Here is a 25339-nt window from a genome sequence, read left to right on the forward strand (position 1 = left end):
ACCAATTTTTGAAGACTTACATAACTTTAAAGTTGAGCTGCATATCTAACTCCAAAATTAACAACAACTCAACTCCTTGTGATGTGAAAAAGCAACCAACGGTACCTCCAGATACATAGATTAAATGTTTGTTCATGTCAGCACTAGTGTGGTTGATTTAAATAGCAAATAGCAGTATGTTAATAATGAGATACAGGTTTTAAAAAACTGCCCCAACACAAACTTTTTTTCTTTGTTGCTTTTTTAAACAATAATGTCATCACATATAAACTGTCTCTATCATAAATCAATTTATAAGACATTTTACAAATCCAACTCAGCCTGAAGTACAGAAGAAGAGTACATTTACAAATACATTAAGACACTGTGACACAAGGTAGCTGAGTGAAAAACAGTAAGGCACCGATGCCGTCTGTGGCATAGGTAGTTTCCAAATTAAAACAGAGAACGATCAAACCAGCATTAGAAACCAGAAGAGTCTTCAAAATGTGTCAAGAAAATGAAAGCCAAAGAAACAATACTGCAAAGCATAAATATATAGTTTTAAAAACCTTCTTAGTGAAACACATCTTGTGAAAGATTAGTCGAAACATTGTGATGTATGGCTACCATGAGACACCCGGTGATAAACTATCACACTTTAAAGCTATTTATATTTCTTCACACCTTCTGTTAATTGAACAAGCTCACTATCCTTTTTTGTAGGTTTAATTTACAATAGCTAAGTCAAATGAATGAGAGAAAAAATAACATGACAGGGTCATGCAACAGTGGATTTCTAATCTTAGCTGGTTATTCTGGATACAAATTATAATATATATCTGTGTGTACGACTGACTGCCAGTCTTTCACATGGTGTGTTTCACTGTTGTGCTGTAAAGGCTGTGCTTTTGTTTCACGCTGTTAGAAAAGCATCAAAGCTGGAAAGTCTTGACAGATTGGTTTGACATGAGCTCTGCTGGTCTCCATCATATCCCTTTCTGGTTTTAGAGAAGGGAATGTAAAGAGGACCACAGCCATAAGACATAATCATGTTACTTCATCCTCTAAAGCATAAACTAATTAAGAGTAACAATCCACAATAGTATTGCTCACAGAGTGGGTTAATATTTGATTTATCAACAACTGTCTTGACACAATTTATTCCCCATTATTGTTACAAAAATAGATAAGAAAACATTTACTGTTTATAAAGTATATGGCAGACAATCAAGAAGTGGGTTATTTTGTTCTAAATACCAGTAATTAAAGTAAGAAATTGTAACACCCAACAGGAAAATGCAATAACTACCTATATCACAGCCCCCAACGCCCCCTTTACTGTACCTCTCCATTCAAAACGCGCGCACACACACACACACACACACTTGGTAAACACTGCACAAAGCTAGCTTTCACCACAACCACAGGCACAGTAAAGAGTATATGTATTTTCTGTTGTCTGTAAATTTAATGAAGTGAGAAAGTGGCCGCGGCTAAAAATACAACCCATATTCTCAAAGACATTCTGTAGGTTTGTTTGATACACTGAGGCTCCTATGAACAGTTCTGAATTCCCCCCTGTGAGGTTGAGTGGTGCTGTACTGTGTGTGTGCTTTCTGTAATTATGGATGCAGATCTGTGTGCTCTGAGGGTGTGTCTGTGTCTGTTTTTGAACTGGGTCCACTTAAAGAAATTTATGAACTGACTAAAGAATAAGGCAAGGGATTCTGTGTGTGTGCAGCCACAGCACTTACATAGCACCAGAGCAGGTAAAAGAGAATAACAGGTACATTTTCTTCTCACTTGTTAGCTTTACTGCTGTGATGTGTTAAGTTATTTTTATTCAAGAGATATCTATAAAAAAGGTGTCTTAAATTTCTTTGAAAAATTCTTTGACATTCAGTATAACTTTTGAATGGTGGATGGAAACTCAAGATCATAAAACCACCACAGTAACTACTACACTTTTCTATATATAACACATCTCAGTTTGTCAGTTCTTTTGTAAACTGGTGTTTTCCAAAAATATCTGTCGATGTGAAATGCTTATTTTTTCTCAGGGATCACTACTGCACTTCATCTAAAATCTACCATGACAATGTTGTTGTCAGTGATGTCAGGTTATTTGTCATAAATGTTATTTGCTTGACAATAGTGTCTAAAATTATTTAGTTGTTGTTTTGTTTACTTAAGTTGAGGCTCAGACAGTGGTGACATGTTTTACCTTGGCAGTGTTGACTGAGACAGGGATTCATGAAAGTAATAATTGCGACTCAACTCAACACATCATTTCTCTGTAAGTGCTCTGTAAGTAGGTGATCATCAACTAGGCCTTAAAAATCCTTGAATGTTCCCCCCATCCACAAAGTCCTGCATATGTCTGAATGCAACAGATGGCAAATGAAGCTATGGCAAAATAATCAGTATAATCAGCAACATTTACAGCATGCTGATTTCACCTAAATAGTATCAATACTCAATTTATGAACTTTCACTTCACTTATGTATTCCTTGGATGGAAGAAATGGTGCATTTCATGTTTCTAGTCCCAAAGTAATGATTTATACATGACGCACTTAGCATGAGCATTGATGCTAGCTTCATGTAGCCACACCTCTGGCTTAAACAAATGACGTCTGTTGAGATTCAAATCAGGGGCTAAGTAGAAAAACACAGTGATGCCATGGGTAATAGTTTTCTCTCCTGTAGACCATAGCTTTGGCGCTGCCCTGATAACAAGGTAGTTGATACAGCAAGCTAGCTGGCAAAAAAAAGGGGGAAAATACGATTTCTCATACCATGAAAATTGCCTAAATCTCCTGAAAACTTGGTGTCAAAGTACTTCCGTGAGTAATGAATGATTAAGCAACAGTTGAAATTAAAATTACTTTAAATTGATGCTAGAGCATATAATAAATATACTTTGAAGAGGTACTTAAATCAAATTCTTTAGATGGGATCTCCCAAAAGTGGGAGTGGCTTACAGCGCTGCTATACAGAGCTGAAGAGAAATACGAAGCTAGGAGCTGCAGAGAACTCGCTGTTAGTCACCACACACACCTCCCTCAACTGCGCTGTTAGACGAGGAGGAGGAGAAGGGTGACAGTTAACATGGCTTTAAAACAGTTTTAAAGTCAAACACACACCTCCCACCTTCATACTATCATTCTGCTATGCTAGCTAGCTTTTTTTTTACAGGAAGTTGGAAATAATGGCATTTTGATATTTATAAAAAAAAATGATACATATTTAGTATGAAAAAAGATCATCTAGAAAACAAGATCTCATCAGGACTGTGTGGTCAGTTTGAGGTATTAGTAACAATCCCACAACTGGAGTCAGATTTTGATTCAAATGTTGCAAACTCTGGCTGGTGCACAGAAATACATGGTATACAGTGAGAAAAGCAGGAGCAAGAGTATTAAAGAAGACTATTACTACAATATAATCTCTCCTGTGAAGTTTTCAGAGCCTTTTTTACAATGGTGGCCCATGACAATGTAGAAAGTAACTCTTTGCCGATGTGAGCAAAGGCCTGCATGCCCTTCGCTAACTCTCTAATGGAATTATTTCTGTGGTCAAACATTATGGTCATGACATAAACTTGTTCTACAAATGCAGAAAAAAAACAGAGGTTTGCTCTGTGGATTTGAGGGCTGCTCGGGAATCTTTATGACAAGATTACAGATAATCCAGACATTTGTTGTTTGAGCTAGTGATGTGGTTACACAAAATAATCAGACAATAATTTACTAAACATTATCCAGAACCTGCTTCCTTGAACAGGCTCCAGCTTAACCTGTTCAACAGACAAAAAAGAGTGCCATCTGCAGAGACTTAAAGGTCATTACGAGGCAATCCTTGAGAAAAATTATATCACATTATCAGCCATATTACTGATCAGTGGCTGTCAATGTGACCTTACACACAGTGCCATGAAAATGCTTATGCTATGTCAAGCTGAACAACTATGAGTGCAGACACATGGTTCTGTCACATTCCTCTATCCAAGCTCAACTTATCCATTTCTCACCCGTCTGGGACAACAACTGCTCTGTGCAGTCACCCCTATGCACTTTCTCGACTTACTCCTTTGTTGCTGTTAGGACTCTAACAAACTGTGCCAGCGGCAAACCTGCTGTCCTTTGGACTCTTTCATCTGAGTCCAGTGGGTGAGCTCCTCTTCTCCAGAGCTGTTGAGGCCGAGTGAAATCCAGCCAATCATCTCTTTACGCTTCATGCTGCGCTTGTTGTAGACGGAGAGGATGAGCGTGACATCCGATAGCTGGAAAAGGGCTACCTGGAAGACAAACGTCTCTTTGTAGGTCGGGTTGGGCTGACCTCGGCAGATGGATGTCTTACACTTGGACATCTCATGGCCCATGGAGTTCAGTAAGGTCAGCTTAACGTATGTATCTAGACCAGAAACAGGTAGTGTAGACAATTAGAGGGGAAATGATACAAACCTTTTAACATATTTTTAAATGTATGGTTGACAATGCTACTACGTTTAGGGTGTTTCCTGACTTGAGCAATGGATCATTTGTGCAAAATCCTTATTTCTCTCCAATATCTCTTTGAATTAAAGCATCACAACCTGCTGCAGCTGTTTCCTCTGCAGCAAAGTATGACACATTTCCCCCATAAAGCTTTTGTTCTTGTTAATATCACTGCAGTTGATGTTTAAGATCCTGACCACATAGGATGCGGCTTTCTCCGGATCAAACACAAAGCGCAGCTGTGAGTGTTCCTGATAACAGGAAGCAAGAATGCAAAGGGTTCAAGGAGTGTTACTTCAGTCTTGTTGCTATGCAACTACTGTATGTCTAACCTGAAGCAGGGGATAATGTTGAAGACAAGAATGGACTAGGAAAAGTTACTAACACGTCTGCATATGCTTTGACGATGAGGAGCCTTTTCTGGGGCAAATGATGTAGCTAAAATTAATTTTCCTCATCAGGAAAGCCCTGCAGGAGCTGCTATTATTTTCTCTGACTTTGACATAATGTCAGTGTCATGACACGACATGTGCACAGACTTTTAGAGCCCACGGCAGTGTCCCGAAATGTGCTCTGTCCAAAACGTGATTCACATATTTTTGAAGGGAAGCACGCACTGCAAACAAATGTTAACATTTTCAGTAACATATAGTAAGTGACTGGTGCATAATTCTAATATGTCGTGACAATGGCATTACACTTCTAAAAAAGAAATGAAGCTTAATATTCTTATAATCAAAACATAGTCTAAATATGTTTAATATGAGCATTCAAAAGAATTTAGCATGAGCAGTTACGTTGCTGATAATCTTGGTCTGCGTGACATTTCCCACCTTTTGTTTCCCACCTGATTCCCCTCTGTTTTATTATATAAATGTGCACATTCCTAAAAAAAAAAAATTGCCAATAAATATCATTCATTTAACCCCGGAGAGGAAAAAAAGCCAAAGGAAAAACATTATCACTTTCCCATTATCAAGTGATTCAGCATTCAGTTTCCTTATTCACTCCTCATTTCCATGCAGAAATCATGACATAAACTGAAGCCACAAATCCAGCTGAAAGTAAATGAGGCAAGACTGGCAATCACAATAGGTCTTTGAGAGTGTTTCGCCCCTCGTCTACAACCATACTCTGTAATAATGCTGTGTATTATGTTCCTGTCTAAGAGGGAGTATAAGGAATGAATTGCTGAGGCTTTCATGCTGTCGAGTGCCAGCTGCTTTCCAACGCCTAGCTCACCGCCTTGAATCACACATTCAGTTGCTCTCTTTGACATAAAAGCACAGTGAAAAAAATAGCCTTGATTTCTTTTTTGACTGCTGCTGAATGGGCTGTGTAGAGCTGTGGATGTCTTAAGTGGTCAGTAGCGGTGATGCATGGCTCTTTGGTATTGTTGCTGAATGAGAGGGGCTGCGACTGATGATTAACTTGACTCGTCGGCTTGGTACTGTTTTGAAATGATAGAAAAGGAGCTTTGAAATTGCTCCGCATCTTTCACTGCGCTCCTTCCACTTTGTAAGGCGCACAAAGTCAATCAAGGCCTTCACGAGGATTTTGCACAAAGATTTTTTTCAGTGTTACCAGATGTGACTATTTTCTAAATGTAATTTGAAGACTATAAAGTATGTGGATATGCTGTTCGGGAAAGCAAAAACAATATCAAAATCTGGCAGCTAGTCATTAGTTACAGACATTCATGAATACAAGGAATGTGGCAATTAATGGGAGGACAGCACAGTGTTGCTTTTAGATGAACATTTATGCTACTCTATCACAGAAATCCTGTTTCTGTCTCATGTGCTGCAAGCAGAGCTTAAAAATGAAAAATTACACCCAAGGCATGCCAAAGTGTGCTGTTCGAATTAAGCCAGCAGTCAGTGACACACAACATTTCTTTCTAGCTGGCCATCAGCCACCAAGCAAACCGGATTGAGTTAGCATGAAGAGTGTTATTCCTGAGTGAAAACATGAAAGACCTCCACACATCACAGGCACGAACACAAGAGAGACATGAGACACACAGTGGAGGGTATAAACAGGGCTACATGCATAACAAGAGATACACATTCAAAACTGTCAGGAACAAGGACATGTGTATTCACTGCTGCAGTGCCAGTCACTTCTTTTAGTAAGAAGTAATTTTGATTTTGCACCAGATTTTACTTCTGGGAAACAAGTGTATTTGCTTTCTCCAGACAGTTAGATGAGAGGATTGATATCTCTTTCAGCTCTGTACACTAAATACAAAGCTACATCCAGGATACTGTTAGCTTAACTTAGCATAGAGACAGTAGCTAGCTAGTTACCTATCAGCACCTCTAGGACTCACTAATTGACATGTTTTATGGTGTTTGTTTTATCGGTAGAAAAAAATTAAGTGTAAAATCACCTATTTGCAGTTTTATGGCAGTTACTGTATGTGCCATACTATCTCTTAGCCAGAGTCATTTTCCGGACTCTTGTCTTGTAATCAGCATGACCAGAGGATGTTGTTACCTTCAGACAAAGCCAGGCTTTGTGCTAGGCTAGCTGGCCAATGGCTCTAGCTTCATATTTAGTGTACAGACATGAGATAGCTATCAATCTTCTCATCCAACTCTCAGTGAAAAAAACAGATAAGTGCTTTTCCCAAGATGTTGAACTATTGATTTAAGTGAAATAAACAAATTAGGGTTGGACAAGAAAGTGTCTGTCTGTCACAGTACAGTCACACACTTTCATCTACCTATTGTGCTTGTAAATTTCTTGGTTTTGACAATTTTCTATTTCCTCATAAATCATACATTTTTCCAACTATATCTAGTAAAAAGTTTTTACTATTTAATCCATGTAAGCACATTTAATAGTTACAAAAATGAAACTGTTTCCCAATTAATCTAAATTACAAACACTGAACAGCAGGAAATTGCCTTGTGCTGAATTATCTGCACCCATGAAGATAGTATGAAAAGATCCAGGATACAACACAGATAGCACCTCACTTTGCGGCAGGGACAGAGACTCACCTCTGATTATATAAACCTGTCCACCTATCAAGTGTTTTAGACAACAGAACAGCCCATCTGACAACAAGGGTTGGACAGCAGTAAGAAAAACAACGGACCAAGATGTCAAAAAGGTAGTAGGGTAAAGAGAATTTCAGGTGCAGACATAACAGCAGATGCGAGGAAAGAGAAACAGGGTCAGAAGGCCAACAACATTGCACAAAGTTCAACAAGAGGCACTTTTTGTTGGAACTTGCTGCTCAGATCCCTATTTAACTGACTGAGGAGGCTGACCAGGAAAGAAGGGAAACCAGGGATCAAACCAGAGGAAAACAGAAGCAGGTAGTGCAGCTGAGATAGATCAGACTATCTCCTATTTGGAGAATTTATAAGCTGTGCATAGTCTCTCTCTGGCTGAGTTGTATTTGAACATAAGAATGAACATAGTGTATAAGAGTATATTTAATAAACAAGTTAGACCACATATTTCTACTATATGATTCAAGATTTAAGTTGTATTATGGCTGCATAAACATAAATCCCTATGCACACTCAACTTGTCCTTTTCCTTCTAATATCTGAAGCAAAATAGAAAATTGTTTCACTATTCACTGCTCTGCTCAAATCAAATGTTTTAGGGTACTTACTGGGTGGCTTGTTGGCAGCTAGGTTTTTGAAGTGGATGCCTTTGATAACCTCCACAGAGAGACGTCCTGTTGTGGCGTTGTAAACCAGGCCAACAAGGATCTCTGGTGTGGAAGTCTGACTTACTGACTGGAATGATGAGGCGCTTTCACTGCACGTCATATCTGAGAGGCTGGCCTGGGATTCACCACCCTGAAAATGTTTACAGACATTCAGAAAACTGGTACAACAAAAATCTGAGACGACATACTGTCTACTGCAGTTATCAAGAATTCATCATGTGAAATTAAAATTTTATGTGTATTAGGTATTTGCAAAACCCAAAATACAAATTTGTTATAATTCTGATGACACTGCTCAGTAACGTCTTAGTTAATGTTGCTACAGCTATCAAGTTTTCCACTCTAACGTGCAGTGTACAATAATGGTGAGATTACCACTTGAAATTTTTGGTAATTTTTGAAACAATGGGTCCTCGATATCAGATTAATGTAGACAAGAGCAGGCTTTCTCATCTCTAGCAAAAAAACAAAAAACAACAAAAAAAAAAAAAACAGCGGTTTTTACATCTGAAAGATTTCAGCCGCCCAATAGATAGCTAGTTAGGCTAATGTTAGCGCCATGAGTTGATTAACACGCTGACTCAAACCAGCTTCCTTCACCTTAACCTAAGTGTAAACTTACACCTATCCCCAACTGGAACACAGAAAACTAAGGTAAACCCTACCCCTAGCCATGGTGGGGAACGGTATGGAAAATACAGTCTTCAAAGGGGAATAGACTTTGTGAACAGACAGACCTGGCTCCACACGCAGAAAAATACAACATTGGACATGCTAACAATGAGCAGGGTTTTTTTAGGTAACCTGCAGAAGCAATGCTCAGTTACTAGTATAGGTAGTGAGCTAGTTAGCTAGACATGCTAATGTATGCAGCTTACACTGAGACAGTTTAATCAATTTCCTACACTTTAGCTTTTTGTTTTTGAAAGGGTAGAAAAAATGACACCACCCTAATAGAGCATTACCCTTACTACAGTCTTATGCAAAACACTTCAAAGTGGAGAAATCCGAAAGCTTGACAGACCTGCCACACCTAGTAATGGTTCCTAAGCTATGATTGTTCGAGGGTAGGATTTAGAAAATAGTCAGAAGAAAAGGAGACAGAAAAGAAAAATGCTGGTTTGACTGGAAGTCTCAATCTCTGCATGATTAAAGGCCAATACACTAAAAGGTTGCTGTTGTGAGAAACAATAAAAGGCAAATAAACTAATACATGACAAATCCTTTGTAGAACAATGTACCCTTGTGGTTTTTGCTGCTTTAGGCTGTGATTCCTCTCTGTAATCTTTGAAATGTATTTATATTGCTGTAACAATTAAATGCTAGCAAAAGGAAAACAAACCGCCAATAAAAATAGATTGTTTTTTTATTCCCTGATGTGAAATGGAGACAACCACACCACTATCTATTCCTCAGACACATTAAACCAACAAGCAAAACATAAGTAACTGGCACACCAAACAAGATCTTAATATTCTCTCAAGCTGCAAAATATAGCCTCACTCTGAAAATGTTACCCAATCATATGAAAGATCAATCAATGAAGAGGAGCAATTAGTGAGGTGCATGCAAGTGCTTGAAAGCCAACACCTGCTTTGATCCTACTTACCGGGAGAGCACAGCATGGGTCTAATATGACCGGCACAGACATTTTGCCCTGAAGGTTGAGCTTGGTGAGGTAGAACACCTTTTCCCCGAGCACCTTCTCCTTCTTCATCCGCCGCATACTATAAAGGCGGAATCGGATGGCATAATTGCTGATCATCTCTGACTCCACATGGCTGAAGCGGAAGGTCTCTGTAAAGATGGGGCACGGGCCTCTCTGGATTCCCGTCTTTGCTCTCTGCTTCTTGGTGGGCAGCAGCACCAGGTGGACCTGCCAGGAGACGTTGCCGGTGCGTTTGTGGGCAGGAAGGTCCGTTACTGCCATGATGGTCACGGCCAACTGCTGCTCCTCTGAGTCATAGTTGAACACCACATCCAGGGTGCCGTATTTTGCAACAGGGTCTGGTTCATAACCTTTAGGGAGCTGTGCCGCTGATCCTCGGGCTGACATATCCTAAAGAAATCAGAGATATGGTCAATGTGCATGTCTCACCAATTTTCGGTCATATATTGACATAATATCACCTGGGATTAACCTCTGGGCTGAGGACAGCGGTGCTGTCACTGGGTACATCTTCTTCATAGCCCTTGTTGAGGTAACTCTCCAGTCTCACGGTCACTGCCCTCACTGGGACATTTGCCGAAGGACAGGTGGGGACTGCCGCTGGTGTGGGATAGATCACACTTGGCATCTCCCAGGTCTGACAGTGTGCAGGACATCCGTGGAGAGCCATTCTCATCCTGATAGGGCGGAGGCTGAAGCTCATCGAGTGGTGGCGTTCGTCTCATCCGCTGGATGCAGTTGACTGGTTAGGAGGAAGTCAGGAGAGAATTCAAGGACCACAACAATATAAATATCATAATGCAGCAGTAGAGTCCGTCAGGTTTTCTACTTTGGTCCAGAGAGAAATTTCTTGACAACTGTTGGACAGATTACCTTGTAATTTGGTGCATGCCCATGCCAAGGTCCCCAGAGAATGTATCCCACTGACTTTGCCAATACCCTAATGTTTAATCTAGAGCCACTGTAAATCAAAGTATTTGCTCATTCTGTGAAATATCTCAGCATCTACTGAATGGAATGGAAAATGTTTCACATTTACAGTATTTATGGCTCCTTGATGGTGTATCCTACTGACTGTGGTGATGCCTGACTGGGGCCACCAGTAGGTTGACACTTCTGGTTCAGAGTGAAATATCTCAGCAATTATCGAATGGCTTTGCCATACAAAAAGAAAAAAGGGAAAATGCACACCTGTTCTAGTTAGGTTTTAGCTTGTTGAGATTAATGTTTCAGCAAACTGCCTTCCTTGAGATCTGGATTCATATTTATCCTAAAAAGTGTACAGTGCACAGCTTTCCCATTCTCCTGTTTTTGGGGGAATGTCATACTGACATAAACATTTAGCCTCACAGAGCAGCTGGTGTGGCTGCAGATAAAATTTATTGTGCACAACTATAGAAATGCTTTAAATTGTAAGAAAAAAAAAATTGCTTTGAAATTAGCTTTGATTTAAAGTGTGGAGGCAAGTCCAAAATCATCTGTGCAGCATTTTAGCTAAAAGTAGATTTTGAATTAGATGCAAATGTTGAACTTGTAAAGCACTTTTTACTAAGGGCTTACAATCATTAATGTATATGTATTTCTGGCTAGCCTCATGTAATGTTATTATATATAAGTCACAGTAACTGTGTCAATCATACAGGTTTTTATTTTTTGGTAAAATTATATAATTGAAAAGTGATATAATTCTTTAGCATTGAGACATACACTATTATATTCATCAAGATTTCATTTTCCCAGACAAATGAAACATACTCTGCCCATTCTCATGAGCATAATGTGCTCTGTGAGAAGAATCATCTGAATGCACAACCTACATAAAACATCAGATATACACATTAAAAGACTGAAGTGAATACTTCTTAATCTGCCACAGATTTCATGCCTCTAACCTTTCTAAATGATTCAGTTGCCCGCAAGGCAAAGAATAAGGCTATACTAAGTGTCTCTGTGGCACTTATAAAGAACCTTGAATAGTGTTGCCAGCTGCATTCTCAAATCTGCCTCCCTTGTCCAATTTGGATTCACAGAAATTGAGCAGCCGATGCTAATACTCCCATAGGGACACTGGTGAAGAGTGCTTTATACCCGGTCTCTTGCAAAAAAAATAAAAAAGAAAGACAACAAAAGATGAAGAAGAAAATAACTTGGGAAAAAAAATCCTCTTCTTATGCTGTCTCCTAACTTTTGGAAAAAGCCAACACTATGATGACGTAATCCACTGCGAATCATTGTTCCTGCTTTCTCCCAAGTTCTTGAAACTTTCACTCTTAATAATGTCAGTGAGACACCACCTCAAAGTGGCACATATCAGTGGCAGGATAGAGGCAAAGGAGTCTTAACTAAGTGTCATGGAGGGCTTGATAAAAGGAGCAAATCCATTTTGAGCAGCCTTTTTCCTGCTGAGCCGGGGGCGGTTGATTTGATGGAGGCTGCTGTGTAAAAGCACTACTCTTTTCTCCAGCCCGCTAATTGGGATGGTTACCATTCCTCCTCTCGTCTAACCCACCCTTCCTTCACAGAGTTTCATCCCCTCTATACTGGCAGTTGCCTTGTTTTGCCTTCTTGTACCTCTGTAAGTGGGGAAACAGTTTGAACTTTGTGAGTCTTGACTGTGAAACTCAGGTATAAATATCTTAGGTGACAAATGAGAGGAGCAAACACTTCATTGTTGCACCCACGGGCAGAGGGAGGGGGAAACACAGCTGACCCCCTTGCTCAGTTTGCTCAGATGGCAACTTGTAGTTGTAGACTGCAAGATTTCACAAAACACCAATTCCACAATATTGTAAATCAGTGGCTATCAATAATGCAACACAGTGGAGGCTCCATCCCCTGTTGGCAAAAGGCCAGCATCAGTTTATGTAGTGTGCAACTGTCTAGTGAACGTTTATAAAAGACATATCATCACCAAAACAATGTACGACAGGTAAATTCAAACAAGTACTAAATTATAATATTATAATATAAACCAAGCATAGACATAATACAAATTACTGTGGATTTTTTGATAGACTTGTACATGTCTACATAGTAAATATGTGCTGTGAGAATGGCTTTTACAGGATGTTTTTCTAGACCTCTTTGTGTGTGCATCTGAACACCTACAAACCCCAATGCACAACATGATCAGCTATGTGGTTTCCTTATAAATCAGCTTACTTCTCGAAGAAACTGTTTTTTAGGAGATGCATTTGCTTTAAGATGAGAAGATTAATATCATTCTCATGTCTATGCATTGACTATGAGGATGGAGACAGGAGGTAATTAGCCTAGCTTAGCATAAAGACTAGTAGTAGGGGGAAGCAACAGGCTGCAGCACCTCGGCACAGCATATCAGGCTGTAGCTTGCATTTCCAGATACAGTTAGTGATCACGTGTTTTACCCACACTAAAATAATTTCAGTGCAGGTCTTTGTACAGGCTACTTCATGGCACACTTGGCAATCCTAGTATGACGACAAGATCTACTGTGCCTGGCTGCTCTTCGCAGAGAAGTGGTTATGATAAAAACAGAGTTTAAATTCAAGTAATTTCCTTTTCATTAAATTGTTTGATAATAATCCAGTTTATACTGAAATTGTTCATGATACCTCTGTCCTCATAAAAAACATTGTGACGTGTTGCTACATAACACTGTCCTCCTCATCAACCGGTCACGACAGTGTGCTAAGCTCAGTGAAGAGAAAGTGAGTTGGTCCAGACAAACCTCAGATCATTTCTTTCTTACTGCCTTCTTACTTCCTATTTTGGGAGGCTTCCTATTTTGGGAGCGGAGCCACCGGGGCACCCACCCTCCCTGATTCTGCAGCATCTGCACAATCCTCCTCATGTATAATACATATGTCCTGAGGATGAAGCTCTTCATACTCACAGACAAACAAAAGCAGCAGTGGGAGTTAGGAGAAAATATTACAGGCACCTCAGAACTTTTACAACAGCTTGTTTGATATTAATGAAATGAAGTTTACCCCGAGAGTAAATAAAAATGGCCTTCAACTATATCATGGAAACAACCTATGTCTACATTTTTTAAACTTTTCTCTTTTAGAGAGAAAGAGCGACCTGATGCCGCACTGGCACGAGGCTGCTACTTCATCACTGCTGATCCATGATGGCTTGCTGGGATCCATGATGACTTGGTGGGAGAGAAAACCACAGCCATCAAAGCCTTACCACAGGGAGGAAAATAATGAACCTAAAGTACTTTCAACCAAAGTGCAGCCATGCATGGACAGAGTTTTCACTTCACTCAGTGACGATTAGGTTAGTGTGTTGTGGATTACAAGTAGTCTGATTATAATTCTTCAGATATGTTTTCTTAGTGCCCCCTTCTTATTTTACAGGGAGAAATAATCTCCTTCAAACCTTGAATTTCCAATATAATCCTTCGAAACCTTTAAGGGTATTTGAATCACACAAAAACAAACACAAGACCTTTCATTGCTAAAATGTTGTCATATAAATAAACCAAGTAAATTTCAAATTATTGCTGCCAGGCACAATGACTCAAATCCCTGCCTCTCTCTCCCTTACAAGGAAGCCACACTACATAATCTTACTGCTACTGAAAATAAGTCAGCTATGGCTTTGTCCAAAAAAACAAAAATGTCTTGAATGCAGTGTGAACTGCATACACTGAAAAAGCCTTTGCTGTCTAGTTAAAGGCCAGTGTTCAATTTTTTTGTCCCCATGATTTAAAAAAACAAACAAAAAAACAACAACAACAAAAAAAAAACTCTTGGATTATTTAAAGGTGCTATTTTATTTCTAAGATCCTGACAAATGCATTATTCATATAAAGAGCCATTATGACCAGCTACCATAAAGTTTAGACTGGGGAGATTTAAGGAAGTTTTAATCTGTTAATCTAGAGAAGAAGAAGATTGATCAATACAGAAAATGACTGTTTAGTGATGCCCTGATGATTTTGAAGGGGTCATGAGCCAGAGAGGTTGAAACTCACTGTTATAAATAATGATCTCATTTAAATACACTGTTGTTTAAACTTAATTTGAAAATTAATTCATTGTAAAACAGCAACACGCTGCACCTTTAAAAACATGATTTCTGAAAGTAACATACAGATCCACATAAAAACATCAGCAAAATCACTGACTGTTAAGTTGAATAAACTAAACAACATGCTGGGGATAACATGCAGGTAACATGCACAAAGCTAAATGAACAGTGATCTGAGTTTCTGACCTGTCCGTGTTAGTGGACAGCACCTAATCAGTAATCTAGATTGCTTGTTCTCACCACTGTCAGCGAGCCACTTGACTGTCAGCCAAGAATCATTGATTAACTCTTATCCTTAAAGCCTCAAAATGAAGAATCACTGCGGCTGTGAGACAGAGATTAAATGAAGCTGTAGCATTTTGTTTTTTTCACATCCTTTAAGAGCAAACCTGTGAGTATTACAAGAGTGAGGTTATTTTCAGGAAATGTCTGTGTGTGCCTTCTAAAACGACCTGAAAATCTTTAAATATGATAACACTGAACAGCCGTACTTTCCCTCTCTGGTCCCATATAGCTGAGCTCTGACTGAGGATGCGAGACCATCTAGTGGTTATAAGGAGACGCGCAACTTTTGCAGCACTTGCATAACAACAACCTTGTACAGTGCGTTGCTTCTTTACTAATGGAGTCAGAAGCATGTCATGCACTATTTATCCCTCAGCTACGCGTTCAAACAGTGCTTTAAATAGACGGTGCCAGACACTCAGCCTTTGGAACCCACTGTCTTATATAACACAGAGCTGGTTCAGACATGATTCACCAGTTGAAGGACCCTGGCAAAGATTAGATTGTTTTTGTCTTTGAAAAACACTGTCAGACACAAACACGACTGATTCTTGTCTGAGGATGTAGAACACAGCTTACCATATTTGCATCTTTGTATGTGTCCAATAAAACTGCAGCATTAGAATCTGAGCTCCGCAGGATATCTTAACTCTTTTTTAACTGATTGAGTATCTCTTATATAAATCAAAATAATCCATCAATCGGCTGTTGAAAGCAGTTGTTAGAAATTGTAACATCCTGGTTCCATTTTTTAATTGCTTTTACATTTCTTGCGACAGTTTTTAGTGACTTACCTGATTTATTTTGTTTTGTGCTCCTGATTTTAATACTAATACTAATACTTAATCTTTACAATTTTTTATTTGCTTATTTCCCTCTTCTGAAAGAATAGTTTAACACTTTGGGACGCAATGTTATTCACATTCTTGCTCAGAATTAGATGAGAAGCTGAATACTGCTCTCATATCTCCCTGGTAAATATTTAGCCTTAGCTAGCAGCCAGTTAGCTTAGCTTAGCATAATGACTGGAAATCGGGGGAAACTGCTAACCTGGCTTGCTCTGACAGCAAAGCACCTACAAAGCTCATTATTTAATTCATTATATACTGTTGGTTTAATTTGTACAAAGACTAGAAAATAACAGTTTGCAGTGAGGACAAGGCTTCAGGAAGTTACTGTTCCTGGCTGACAAACAGTTCAGCACATAGCACACAGCTCGGTCAGTTTTATGTACAAATTCAACCAATACAATTGAAAATGTTAATTAGTGTGTTTTAGTACCTTTTGACAGGGAGGTTAGCTGTTTATGCTAAACTAAGCAAACCAACTGCTGGAGGTACCTTCATGCTTAGTGTACAGACATGAGAGTTGTACTGAGCTTCTTGTCTAACTCTCAGCAAGAAACTGAATTAATGTATTTCTTGAAATGTCAGACTATAGCTTTAAATACTTAAAGGCACAAAGACTTAAAAGATACATTCATCTTTCATTCTGTCACTCATTTTAGAACCATATGATCTAAATATGTGGGTCCTACATATAAAATGTGTTACATGCTTTAAATGACTGATTCACATCCACGGTTTGTTTGCAGTGTGTATGGTACTTAAAAAAAAGGCAAATAAATCAACAGCACACTCTTCCAGTCAAGTATTCTAACAGATGAATAAGAGAACAAACTGACTTATCCAAATAGGTCAGTGCCAGTGTTCTCCTGTGGCCCAGTTTATGTTGAAATTAGAAAAAAAAAAAAAAAAAAAAAAAGACTTCCATCCACCACGGTAAACCCCTTCTGATGGTGAGTCTGGCAGATGGGAAACAGATATGCATCAAATAAAAAAAGAAAAAAAGAAAAGAAAAAAGAAGAGTGTGAGGCTGCCGCTGTGCAGATTATGCAGACAGTTGACTGTTTCACAACCCTCCCACAGAGAGTGTGCTGAACGGGAGCTACGCTTTGATCACCTCTCTGGATTAACTGACAGTGTGTATCAGTGTGTTCGTTGTGTGTGGTGTACTTGTGTTTGTTGGCATGGTGGAGGTGCAGGAGAGTCTGTGCATCTGACTCAAGCTTACTGCAGTGATAAGAGGGAAATATCTGTACTAATCTCACCGCAACTTTTGATTGTACAGTTGAGGAATCCTTAGTGCATGTTCTTGGAAAAATAAACCAGAGATTCAAAGTGACTGTAAGGAGCAATAACCTCAAAACACTTCTATGAATACTAATAATACTAGTTTTCCTAATTCGGTTCACAGATACAGAACCTACCATCGTCAGCCGAAGCTTCGCTGCTATAGCCGTCATAATCAGCGGTCAGGGGGCTGTACTTCTGCCGGCTCTCCCAACTGAAACCTCCTGCGTGTTTGACATTAGCGGCTGCCTTGGCTCCTCCCCGGAGGCCCTGGGAGCGGCTGACTGCTTCCTGATACTGACCCATCAGTTCATCCTCGCTGTCCGATGATGAGCCCTGCAGGTCAGCGTCAGAGTAGGCCTTGTCTGTTTGGAGTACAGGATGATGGCTTGGTTACTGTGGGTTGGTTACTGAGATGCAAAATGATTTCTTTTAATCAAAGGGAGTTGGTTGTTGATTGAAATCAAGTCAACTGACAGTTTCTATTGGCCCAAATTTTTCATTGTCAGAATGACACTTGGTGTGAGAGTTATACAGATCTCTAAATGCAAATGAAGATTTTGAGAATATTGCATCTGCATCAGTTGTAACAAAATAACTGAGGTGATGGTGGACAAAACATAGAAATTTAATTTCAAAAAAAGCAAAACACAAAAACAAACAAACAAAAAAAGATGTAAAGATGCTACAATCATAAAATTTCTCCTGCATCTAGACCATCCTCCAGTGTTGTGTATGTGCTGAAGTCACTGACAAGTCCTGATTAATTCCCATTAATAGTCCTGGGTGTCGTCACACAGTGAGCTTCCTGATGTTTTTGTTTTGTTTTGTTTTTAAATCTTTATCAAGGACTCCCATGAAAACAGGAGATGGATAAGCTGTTGACAAGGTAGGTAGCTTCACTTTTCATAGTTTGGATATTTGAACTGTTTCATGGAAATGTAATGGAATGTCTCCAATATCTCTGTCATCTAATCTGTCAAACTCTCCTCTAAATCATCTTTGATATTTTTCATGTAACAAATCATATTATTGTTTACAGAGAAGATATCAACAAGGAAACAATATTTTTCCGAGTTCTGTTTTTTAAGCCAGCAGATGGAGAACACTGGTTTGTATGACGTGTAACAATCACCAGTGCTTTCTTGCTTGCCTACTAAACAATAAGGCACGATAATTCAGAATCATATATCAGATGTAAATGCATCAGGTTGCCTATAGTTACATTTAAGACTTCAGGTTCAGGTGAAGCATTTGCAGTAGTATCTGAACAGTGGACAGATATAGTCATGGTACAGATTCTTGAGGGCTTAATGAAGGTTTCGTGCAGCAATATTGTTGCCATGGTGCTGTGTCTATAATCATAATCACAGATTATGCAACATAGTGCCTTGTTATGAAAGAGAAAGTTATTTATGGAAATATATGAGGAATATATATCTTCCATGCAGAGAAATATAAGATTAATATACATATGATATATACATTCCAATTTATAAATTATATATTTCCAAAATATAAAGTATATCTTTTTGTAACCTAAATATTCATTGTCTATATGACAATTTTGAGGCTATAGTTACATATAAAGGTGGTCTTAACTGAGACAGAATTATACTGAGTGGTATTTCTAATGTTTTGTCCACTCCCAATATACTGATACAAGGGATAAATGAAAAACAGAAAAGGGAAAACAGCCACAATCACAGAAGGTTCTAATCTGTCAGTATATTCTTGAGGAAAACAAATATTATTGGCATGTCCTATAATATATACAGTATGTGAAGTTAATTCCTACATACAAATGTATTTTTGAAGATGAGTTTGTCAATATACTTTATGCTGTTAGATGCTTTTATGTTAACCAAACACTGAAACACCAGTTGTAGTTTCATGTTTAATCCAGCAGGGGGAAGCAGAGTGTTAAAATGACTCCCTTGCAAACTGAAAAATCTCCCCAAACTGTTTTTGTAAAAAGTGTTCAGTTTGAGAGCATAAAGCAAAAAAGAATAAACAACTTATCATCTATTAAAAGAACTGTCTCATTCTAAAAACTACAAGTTGTGGCACAGACAGGACAGTAGATAAAACTTCACTATATTACATTATAATTTAACACAGTCTGTGAAAAATAAACTAAATTGTCCCATGGTGCCATTAAAACCATGATTCTACAAAAGGATAAAGAAGAAAATAACTAGACACCAAGAACAATCACCTCACCACTTCACACTGCCTCCCTTTGTTTTTAAGTGAATGTTTACCAGGTGGCTTCTCAGGGTAGAGCCGACTCCCTGTGGGGGCTCCCCGGGGCCACCAACCTTTTAAACTTCTGAAGCCCTGTGCACAGATGACAAGTAAACAGCCCTACATCTGTCAGCAACAGTAATCCCCTCATGGGTTGAGAAAGGCCAGTGCTAGTGAAATGTCTCCATGCAGAGGTCAGGCCTCATGCTGTAGTCAGTGGCACCTGTCCATAATTTGACTGAAATTTTACAAGTGACTTGAGTCTAGCTGATTTAGAGCCTGGGTGAAACCTCTAGAAGCTCTTAGAAAATGTGATGATGCAATCCTGACTGTTTGCAAGTGTAAATGTAGTTTAATTTAATTTCTAATTTTTAGTTGTATCACAAAAAATACAGTTTCTTTCAATCAATCAAAAAACAAAATATATAAAAAACATCTACTGTTTGTGTTATACACTATCTGCCAATTCCACACTTGTCAGGTGAAACATGACATATTTGCAAATGAAAATCTCTTTTCTCGAATCCAGACATCCCACCAGACCTCATTAGATTTTGTCCAAAAATACAGAACATGCTAATGGTCTACAATCACCCAAAACAATGTAGGCCCAAGTATCCGAAGAGGCAACTACCAGGGATGTATCTTGAATATTGGGAACTGTGGCACTCACAGAGACCAATCTAAACTTGACTATAAGCATAAAAATGACATTTGCATGGTGTATTAGGTGCATTTGAAAAGGGGAAAACCCAAGATTCATGTGATATCGACAATAATTATGGTGAAATGTCCAGTGGGTTTCAGTCCAGTGGGCAATTTTTCATACGAGAAACTTTATCATGGGGTAAGTGTATTAAACCACACCTATGTGTATAAATGGAGCCTCACCCTGTAGCTCTGTGTTTTTCCTGAAGTCATCAAGGCACTGAAGGCTCCCTGGGTTCTCTAGTGCCAACTTGTTGTTGAGGTACCAGAACAGGAGGGTCATGAGGATGATGAAGAGTCCGATGGCTGTCAGAAACCCCAGCACCTCTGGAGAAACTGAAATTAAAATAAAAATGACTGTTCTTTGGTATTTTAAATATCAACACAATATTGTAAAAACAACTTTTGGCATCATTTTTGGTAAACAAAAAGTAGGTGATTCTCCACTCTACTGCAAATGGTATTGCTACTGAACTTTAAAAAACACATTGCTAGTAAACTTTCTGTCACAACAGTAATGTTTGCACCTGTTCCTTCTCTATGTGGGCAAGTTTACCAATAGTTAAACATTTTGGGAAATGCATTCATTTGCTGTCTTGACAGAATTTAGTAATATCTACATAAGGAAAATAGTGGGTGTTTTATTTTATGTGAATTGATGTTTATTGATATTAAAATGAATGTGGTTGGTTCACGTTCAAGGGCAGTACGAAGTACTTTTATTGTATAATAAATGTTTTTAATGCAATACCCCCCCTCACCCAAAAAAGCCCACTTTCATCGGCCTGGATTGGACAGAAAACAAGTGCATGAGAGAGAGGAGAGAAAGACACAGGTTGGATCAGTCTAGGGACACAACCTGTTGGTTGCCATAGCAACAGGTTCAGGTGCAGCATCACTCCAGACTCCAGACACACAGGCAAGTCAAATCTCATTAAATGCAACACTGCCTGCTACACATCAGCAGGTTCAGTTTGCTTTGGAAAAAAAGATCATTAGATGCAGACAGGAGTTGTTAAACCAGAATGATGAACCGTGCTGATGGAAAGTATTAAAGACGACAGATGAAAACCAGCTGCATGACCTTCCACTTCACATATGACCTTCCAACACCCTCAAAGAGGTGCTATGTTGTCATCAGGTGTGGCGACAGAGGAGATTTCTTGTCTCAGCTATCAGAACGTTATGTTTTTCAGCTCATAGTGGATCAATCTTTGTCACAGCAAAGTGATTAAATGAGCTTAACATCTTTGTCCTCGACAGCTGCCAACTATTTCATGTAACCCTTCTCAAACTGAGAAAAAATATAATCATTTAGTAGACTATTTCCACTCTAAAGACCTCTCCAAAAGTTCAGGAGCAATCAGTCTTCAGTTAAAGAGATCTGCTATGACCTCCTGCTGTGTTCAGGAAATTAATTTGACATTTTACATGGGCAAAGTAACACGTTTTAATCAGGGGCACAAAATTACAGAATTCACTTCAGTTCTGTCGTGTTAACAGCGTGTCTCCAGACTATGAGTGGGTCACTGATAATTCACAAACTGTTACATGTTAATAAGTGAAAACGCTCTATCATACTAAAATGTCACTTTGAGGGAAATTTCTGCCTTATTTTCCCAGCGTAATGAGAACTGGCTGAGACAACTGATGAGACACCGAGAACAAGTTAGAGAAGGGTGCAAAATGATATTAGCTTCGTGTAAATACACATGAGACTAATATGTGTGAAAGGAGCGCAGCATCACTGCAAACAGCTGTCATGTAAGAGTTGATATACACTGACTGCATCTCATCTTATGCTGTCAGTGGAATTTATTGTTCAACAAGTAGGAGCACATCTGACAAATAATTTTTATAGCTTCATAGATCAGGAATCCTGTGTAATTTAAGCAGGAAACTGCCTCCATGCTATCCAGATGCTACTAAGGGCTATGAGGTTATAAACACTTTGTGTGCAATGGCAGTAAAGGCCCCTGTATTAAAGCCATTTGTGTTGAGAGTGACACACACAGTGACTGCAGGATGACTGTGTTATTGCAAATGAACAGAACATGAAATAATTGCACAACATCATTTCAGGAAACTTTGCAGAGAAGCTGGCTATTGTTTACTGTTGTGACAATTTAATTTATATTCTACAGAGAGTACAATGTGGACCATTAACCAAGCAAATCCAGTGTGATGTACTATGGGATAATAAAATGAAAAATAATGTTCCCTGATACTCAGTGTTGCAGAGGACATGCAGGATGGACAACATAGTTTCTACACAGCATAAATACACAAAGCTGAAACAGAAACAGAAACCTGAGTGTGTGTGAGCACCACTCTGTATTCTCTCCACCCTCTACAGGATGATAGTGAGAGAGATTTGGAGTGTGAAGTGCAGTGGAAAGGAAAAAGCAAACCACTGGCAAGGATTTATAATTAAATCTAACTGCTGGTGACTCCATGATCAAATGATCAAAGTTAAACTGTTTTTTTAAGTATTTAGGATTTTAAATACTGTCTCAAAGAGTAACTCCATCAATTTAGTATTGCACCTCCATAAAGGCTGGGGAACACATAATTGCCATGATGCAATCGATCACATTATTTATTCCGAACCTCCCTTACTGATAATTTTTAACTCTACCAAACTCCATGCTTGCAGTTTGAAATACAGAGTTTCTGATATACATGTTTAAACTCCATGTCCAATCTAAAGACTTTGTACAAATGTTTACACAGCCTCTTACAAACCTTTATGTGTAAAACTGGTGGAGTGCACCTTTAAAGCATCATGGGTGGACTAATATAGTATGATTTCCTCTCTGTTTATAATTTCAAAATAAAAATACTAGTACTAAAATTGAAAATGCACCCATCCAATAGCCAATAAAGGTGCTATATGTAAGTTTTTGCTATGCTACATAGCCAGTGTTTGCATTAACATCTGTTCACTTATCATGCAGCCATTGTTGCGTTTACAAGACAGTAAGTTAGAATATACTCTCTGGGCAGAGCTACTTCGTCATCCACTCACACTGGACTGAGGACAGAGTGACTCACTATTGCACAGTGGTTTTACAAAACAGGCTGGGGCTAGCTGGTTAGCATGTTAACTTTGGCAGAGGAAAATAAGTGATAGAAATAGAAGCAAAACAGGAGTTTACATTGGGGTCACTTTCCACTACTTGGCGAGTTAAGGAATTAAGTTTAATGCTAAACTCTCAAAGTTTCTTCTAGACTGATAAGCAGGTTAACCTAATACCGAGGAAAACTTGCATACAGCACCTTTAAAACTCTGACTATGCTCTGTAATTAAAGGACTGATTTACATTCAGTGCAACAGTACTACACACTCTACATTAGCAGCAGTGGAAACATTTGAGACGCATTCACTTCAAAAAACCAGTGAGATCACTGAGGGGTCATATGAGACAGAAGTGAGAAAAGACAAAATAAACATGGAGGAAAAGTACAACTGATTTTTAGTGCAATTAGAAGGAACTCATTGTTCACTCCTCAAATTACTGCTGAGCTCATCCGCCATGATGAATGATGAACAATAATGATATGTTCAATATGTTCAGTTAAACTAAATGACTGCCTCGGTACAGAGGGGAGATAATGAGCTCATTTGGTGAGAGAGTGTACTTAGCTGACATCTTATTTTCCGATCAAATGATGATGATGTGCTTTCTGTTATTTATACTGGCATTATAATGCCTGAAACAATTAACTGGACTCAGCCATGAGTGTCAATGTGAACAACTTTACTGCCTTCACTGTAGCATTTGTTTCACTCCATTACTATGTGTTTATTAGGTTTTTGTCAGGTGCACATGAGAAATAAAGAGGTAATAAACTCTCAGTCTAGTTCTGGAAAAGTTCAGTTTTGTACATGAAGTCAGTGAACAAACGTCCATGACTTTGGTAAGTGGAGTAGAAGTGTAGCAAACAGTCCAGTCTGCTTCAACAATAAGCCTGTTACATATTCACAGCCAAGCTCCTTCACACCTAAAGAACAAGAAAAGAAAGTTACATAACCTATTGTGAGCTATTATTTCTGACTGGTGGTTGCCTTGACTTTTTAGCTTTCACAGATGTGTGTTGGGTAATTGTTTGAACTTCTCTTGGTTAAATATGCCTGGGCCATAATGAGCCTGGATTGTTTGGTAGCTCCTTTTGGTCACATGGTGAGGTGGGAGCAGGAGGCGTTATCCCATGGGAATGCCTGTCTTGCTCACGCTGTACCAGATTCTCACTGTTGGCTGAATTATTCACAGCACAGATGGAGCGGGATCCTGCTCTGTATAATTCCCCAACTGGCTCGAACAGGGAAAAGAATATTGAATCACAGAACCCCACAGACAGTTTCTCTCTTTACTTTGGACTCCCCAACCTAAAACTACAATGTCTTTTTTTGTCTTATTCTTTAAACAAACTCTGTTTTCAGTCATCATTCCTCTCTTTCACTCCCTTCACCAAACTCAAACACTGCACCATGTATCCTCACTGATATTGCTGCTGCTACAGCAAACTGGTGCTGTAATACAGTGTAGGTGCTGCGTGGTGCAGGATGTCTATCATGATTTCTCATTTTTCCTGTCTGGCTTACTTCACCAAATGAACTGTGTTCCATTAAAATACTGAGAATAACGTGTGGGCGATTGAATGATGAGTCACACGAAAATTTTAAACAATAAAAGACTTTGTTACACAAGAAGCACAGAGAACAGTAATGTTGGAAAGAAACTTTGTAATGGTTCTCTATTGTAGCACACACCTCTGTAAGAGGTTAGTGTTTGGAGTGGATTTGAGGAAAATGTGTGGTTCATCACGTAAAAATATGAAATATTAGGAATTTACCACAGTGTAACAAACTGACAGGCATCACATTCTTCTTCTGATTATGATAATTATGATAGTAAATAGAGGATAAAGGAATGAGGGATTCATCTCCTTCTTACATATAGGACATATATGACAATGTGTGTTTGCAGCCCTCACAATGTGCCCGTTTTGCTTGCTGATAATCTGAGATGATTTATGATGCAAGTAAATTAAATCAACAAACTTCTCTGATGTTAACATATGACTAATGCTATGACAA

At 38.8% G+C, this 25339-nt stretch overlaps 1 protein-coding gene across 1 annotated transcript in view; it reads right to left on the reverse strand.

Moving 5' to 3' along the window:
* Window positions 1-225: 225 nt before the first annotated feature.
* Window positions 226-25339, reverse strand: part of syt14a (synaptotagmin XIVa) — a 40559-nt gene continuing 15445 nt past the window's right edge. Inside the window, 8 exon segments of the mRNA XM_018697851.2 lie at window positions 226-4398; window positions 7490-7546; window positions 8116-8305; window positions 9785-10234; window positions 10317-10392; window positions 10394-10586; window positions 17421-17648; window positions 20422-20574. Coding sequence (XP_018553367.1) covers window positions 4085-4398; window positions 7490-7546; window positions 8116-8305; window positions 9785-10234; window positions 10317-10392; window positions 10394-10586; window positions 17421-17648; window positions 20422-20574 — 1661 coding nt within the window. The 3' untranslated portion in view covers window positions 226-4084.

The sequence above is a fragment of the Lates calcarifer genome, linkage group LG19, assembly GCF_001640805.2.
Source record: "Lates calcarifer isolate ASB-BC8 linkage group LG19, TLL_Latcal_v3, whole genome shotgun sequence".
NCBI classification, from domain to species: Eukaryota; Metazoa; Chordata; class Actinopteri; family Centropomidae; genus Lates; species Lates calcarifer.